This window comes from Beauveria bassiana, assembly GCF_000280675.1.
Source record: "Beauveria bassiana ARSEF 2860 unplaced genomic scaffold BBA_S00044, whole genome shotgun sequence".
Lineage (NCBI taxonomy): Eukaryota > Fungi > Ascomycota > Sordariomycetes > Hypocreales > Cordycipitaceae > Beauveria > Beauveria bassiana.
The window spans coordinates 68,116-73,505 of NW_007930879.1; the positions used below are offsets into that span (position 1 = coordinate 68,116).

General features: G+C 50.2%; 2 protein-coding genes across 2 annotated transcripts in view; both read right to left on the reverse strand.

Moving 5' to 3' along the window:
• Positions 1–363, reverse strand: part of BBA_09046 (Cytochrome P450 CYP542B1) — a gene marked incomplete at both ends in the record, with an annotated part of 1,112 nt that extends 749 nt beyond the window's left edge. The window contains one exon of the mRNA XM_008604143.1: positions 358–363. Coding sequence (XP_008602365.1) covers positions 358–363 — 6 coding nt within the window. The remainder of the gene's footprint in view (positions 1–357) is intronic.
• Positions 364–4,542: 4,179 nt separating this feature from the next.
• Positions 4,543–5,120, reverse strand: BBA_09047 (uncharacterized protein; the record flags this gene model as incomplete). Its single annotated transcript, XM_008604144.1, has 2 exons — positions 4,543–5,030; positions 5,099–5,120. 2 exons carry the CDS (start codon positions 5,118–5,120, stop codon positions 4,543–4,545), a joined length of 510 nt encoding a protein of 169 aa, XP_008602366.1.
• Between the last annotated feature and the right edge of the window lie 270 nt (positions 5,121–5,390).

Below are 5,390 nucleotides of genomic sequence, written 5' to 3' on the forward strand. Positions count from 1 at the left end.
AATATCTAGAATCGCCATGATGATGGCAGGAATGTTTAACTGCTGTTTACTCTCTTGGCACCACCAGTGCACCGCGCTGTGAATGTGAAAAACGGCAATGCTGCAGCTTTAAATAAACAAATAAAGCAACTGGATCATGGCCCGAGCCTTGCAGCTGGCAGGTCCCGGGGGCCATTTGCCATTTGTCCCCTGCGACTGCGGCCTGCTGCCTCCTGCAGACTTGTGTTCAGCCTTGACATCCCACATCCTGCATCGCCTGCATCTGGCAACGTTCATCATCACCGTCTTGTCTTGTGCCAACCCTTGTCCGCCTGCGCCTTCATTAGCCGTCCGACCTATCGGATCAGTCCAATCTACCAGCATGATGACAGCACATTTGCTGGGAGGACATTTCTTCTATATATCCTTGCCACCCGCGCCCCCCGCGCCCCCAAAATGCCACCGTCCCCAAGAGTTTCCCTTCTTAGGTACTTCGCTCGATGTACCTTTTGTATGACTCCAACAGACCAATCCCCAGGCCAACGTGTGCGCGAGGCTACCGCTGGAGATGAAATCAATTGTCAGTCAAGTCAGGCTTAGCATACCACCCTGTTTTACGTAGTGCGCTAGTGTACGGATAGGGCGCTGAGCTCAATTGGACCGACGCAGCAAGCATGGACGGCCAGAGCCCGCACGATAAAATGGACGACGACAAAAAAGGGCGAGTAGAAAGCGCCAACTCGGCAAGAAGTTTGCTAACACGAACCCCCTCAAAAAAAAAAAAAAAGGAATAACTAACTAAATATGTACGAGCCGCGAGATGACTACACTTTCATGGCCTCTGCATTGCCATGAAATGGGCACTAGAAGAAATATATATCTAATTAGAAAGCAATATATACCTAGGTTTGGCAAAGATGGCTCAGGGAGGACGCTCCCCGTCCTGCGGCCCATTCGAGATTTTCTTGAGATGTCTTGCACACAGACAGCGGGTCCCGGTGGCTAGTCTCTAGAGCTTGTCAAGTCCCCGCCCACAGCAGCTTTGCTCTGCCTTTTGCCGTTGTCTCGTTTCTCATGCTGGTATTATTGATGCGCACGGATAGCTGGCTAGCTGCGGGTTTGGCATATAGCGGCACCTCCGATACCGGCTCATCAACAAACTGTAATTGGCCATGGTAGTAGAGACTCTCTTGACCATCTTTGTGACAAAATATCGTATGTTTCTTCTTGTGACTTATTTTTGTAGCTTGTTCTATCTGGTATCTTTTTAATACTTCAAATTGATCCCCTTGCGGTATAAACAACGCATGCCGCCGCACGAGGAGACAAGGTGGCATTTCGTGTTGGGCCTTGCTCGATGTCCTATGCGCAACCCGGACGTTACGCTGTCTGCTCGGCTCGTCGTAGGGATAAGCGACTATACCGTTGTCTCGGTAAAAGGAAAAGATTGCTTTCTTGTGGATTGCGCTGAAAGCTGGGGTGAGCATGCAGTCCATGACACGGGAGCGGTAACTAAAGTCAACATTGCTCTTGAGACCCCTGCCGTCTCTCCCTGTTCCCTCGCTGATGTGTCTCCTCTCTCAATTTTCGGTGTCGAAGCAACCATCGCGGAGTAAGGGACAAATGCAGACACTGACACATGCAGCTGCATGACCATGTCTATATCATGGGCTACTCCACAATGCCGTCTGCTTGCCAAGTGGGTCATGCAAATCACTACCTAACACATCCCCGGCAGACCCCAACGCACACGTGTAATAGTTAAAGCTGTATTCTAACACCCGGCCTTGTGAGAGGTCAGTTTTGTGCTTCCGTACCATCTTAGCGCCCTCGTTAGGAGGACCCAAAATCGTGGTGGGGTCCCTTGGTTGTCAAATATGTCATTGTTCGAATGAAAGTGGGAGCTTTTCTTAACCTGGAGATAAGTTTGATGTGTCAAGGCTTTAAAAAAAAAATAGCAAAATGCGGATAACATATCATTTCTTTATCAGTGCTATAACAGTATAGCACGAACACCAATTGCACCGCCTCGGCGGCACGAGTACATGGACGCCCCTTATTGCCAGTGCCGCAAGCCAGACATACCTAGTATAACATCACCATTGATCTCCAGCCAACTTGAGGTGCTGCTTCTTCTCGACCCTATCATTAGCTTTGCTGTTGCTGCGGCTTAAAGGTTAGGCCGTCCGACCTTCCAAATATGCCTGCATTATGTTAACATGGACCGTGTCTCAACATCTCGATTGAGGCTTGACTTACATGTTGAAGTATGTATGAAACTGTCGATTGCAGCTTTCTCGCTTTACCCGTGCCTGAAGCTCCTGAATGGCAGACAGTCATACAGCATATTTTTCACCAAGGGGGCTAGACTCATTGCCTCTATGCCTTCAATCAAGCAAATATTGAACCAATTGGCCACCAACCTCTCGCGCGTATCAGCGCACCCGGGCTAACACCACAGCGAATCATCGTCTCCTCAAAATCGATGTAACCCGCAATTTCTACCATACGCTGCGCCTTTGGTCTGGGATATCTATTGAAAATCATACATCCCCTCCAAGACAAACTGAAGGGAGACATATGGTTTTCGATCAGGAAGGGGTGTCGTTAGCAGTTCTGTCGTCGACAAAATTTTCCGTTGCATTTTCCAGTCCACTTCGGCAGCACGTCCTTCTGCTGAGGAAATGAGGGGGTGGTCCTCCTCCCGCCTCTCACATTCTTTTTTCAACCCATCGAATGGGGAGGGGGTCGCTCTACTGAGGGGTCGATGAAAGACGCTAAACTAGTCAGCTTCACACCCGTCGATGTGCGCAAGCCGACGACACTCTGGCGACACGCTAGCGAGACCATAGCACATACCCAATACTGTTGCGACAGGCTGACGGCAGGCTGACGGCAAGCTGTCATGCAGCCAGCGACGGACAATCTCGTCCGTGTGCAATGGCAAATAGGTCACTAGCTTCTTCGCAGCCTCAATTTGCATCCCGCACCCCGCACCACCATTAGATACAAGAATGACAGTACCAGTATCCTACCGTTAAGTGCAAAATGTACTACTTCATTTCGGTCAGTGTGGCACGATCCGGTCGTTTGGAGACCGTTCCTGTAGGCGAGATTGTGGGGTTGATAAGGCTGCGTTGTAGCATTCTACGAATTCCCACCGCATCTTCGCCGCCGTCGTGACAGTGTAGCCAGGAACAGCAGCTCTGTCCCTTCTGTCCGGGGACTACTCTTTGTCCTGAGATCACACCGCCAGCATTGTCAAGGGACACTGGTATTGTGCGGTTACGCCAACACTATCCAGGGACGGTACCCTTCCTATCCCGAAACAACGGCTGGAATAGTTCCATAGTATGATGGATTATCAACTCGCCAATGGAAGAAAATGGCATGCGTATGACCTCCCCGTGCCACATGCCATGCCAAGTTCTTGAAAGAGGCCACCAATTGCCACGAGCTGTGACTAACCCTCAACTTTCGTTACATCGGCGCAGTCATCGTGTCAGGCATACATGCAGCCCACATCTGCGATCGCGGTATAGTGGACTACTTTGGTGCGTCGCCGATATTACCTAACCGGTTAGGTGCTTTTTGAAACGCCACCCTGGATGCTGTCGATCCCTAGAATCTACCAGGGCCTTCAACCAGCAGAACACATTGTTCGCCCTAAAATGTGTTCAATCATTACGCGCATGCTGGAGCAAACCGGCTAGTATGTTGGATTTGGTCCAGCTCCGCCTACATAATTCACCAAAGTGAATCTTACTCGCGCACTGTTTTTGCATGGTCCTACTGGGGAGCAGGTCGCCTGTGCTTAGAGCAGAAACGGCACAGAAGCTGAACAACACATATTATACAAGAACTGGGATCTGCTGTATCAAATCGATACTTCGGCCTAAACATGATGCAAGCATCAACTTGCTGCAGCGTTGAGCAGAAACTGGCGCTGCCAAATTCAAGGTACGCTCTCAGATAGACACGGTCTCAAACTCTCGAACAACGAGCCTGTCGAGTGCGCTTGCCAGTCCACATGCGTCCGACGTCTGGTTGGCCGCTTCCTCCACATGCAAGCCCTCATTACCATGCGCGGTTCCGAAGAAGCTTCCTAGGTCATGGCCAGCAAGGCGCTAACTGGTCAGAACGCATGACGAACTACCTACAAAATGACTTACTCCGCGCTCGTCTCTTGCATCGATTTTCATTTTCTCTTTGGCGCAAGTTTTGATTAGGCGAGTCGGCGAGTAACCTCGCGAGCGAAGTCGATGGCAAATGCTGGAAACTACCGCAGCAACTCATGCCAGCCCGACAAGGTAGTTATATCCTCAGCTGCGCAAGCCGCAAATTGCGCCACGAGCTGGCGTATCGCATGGCCCTCAGTAGCACGATTGTCATACATATGTTGAACTAGTCTTTCGAATGTCCGCATGAACGTATGGACCGAGATAACCCAGTGAGCCAATCTTTTCACCAGATTTTTACAAGCCAATTCCATCAATGGCAGAATAGCATACCGTTGAGCAAATGGCCACACCCTAGCATGGCCAATGAGGTCATTCCCGCCACTTAAACCCTGACTCGGAACCTGGAAGCGCCTTTGCTGCCCTTGTGCTGGGAACCCGACGTGGCTGCTCTCGCCGTCAATGAATTTGACAATGGCGTCCATTTTCTTCTGGCTAGCTCTTTTGAGATCACAAGAACACGAAGGGGGGCTAAATTTGCGCTTAGATGGAACTTGAACGCCCCCTGCTTGTTCTGCTTACAGAGGTCGCAGCAGGCATTGCGATCAGCCCAGCCAGCAGCCGCGGCTATGTACGATGCACAGGAATAGGGCAAACTGAGAGTCTCCTTGCCAATGCGGAAGGGCTCAAATATCGGGCTTTCGTTGCTTTCGGTAGCGTGGATATTGCATGCAAAGCGAGTTGGTTTCGCGCGTTCCCCGCTGTCTCCCGCCATAACAGTGTTTTCAGTTGCACTAGCGTCTTCTGGAGCGAACCCTTCGTACCAGCATACGCAAACTGGCAGAAACGCAAGAATACACCCTCGTCGACGTCCTGTAATTCCACACAATTATATAGTTCTGTCTTCTTTTCTACCAAAGCATACAGCGAGGCAGACGCACGCAATACAACGCCCAGATGCATGTTCACCTCTGTTCTGGAACTTGTGATGGAAAATTTAACATGTGGTTGAGTCAGAATTCTGTGCTGTGGCGTTAGTGAGGGACGGTGCCTGTGAACGTGGCTCTTACAGCTTCAAATCCTCTGGCTTGATATTTTGAAGGCCATATTGGCCGTGGATAGCATTAGAGGATGAGGACATGTCGCGACTCATTTGATGCCATATAGTAGGGAAGTACTTGGCAATGCCGTGCCTTTTATTATTGTGCTAATGCCAACGTTGTGATGGATCTT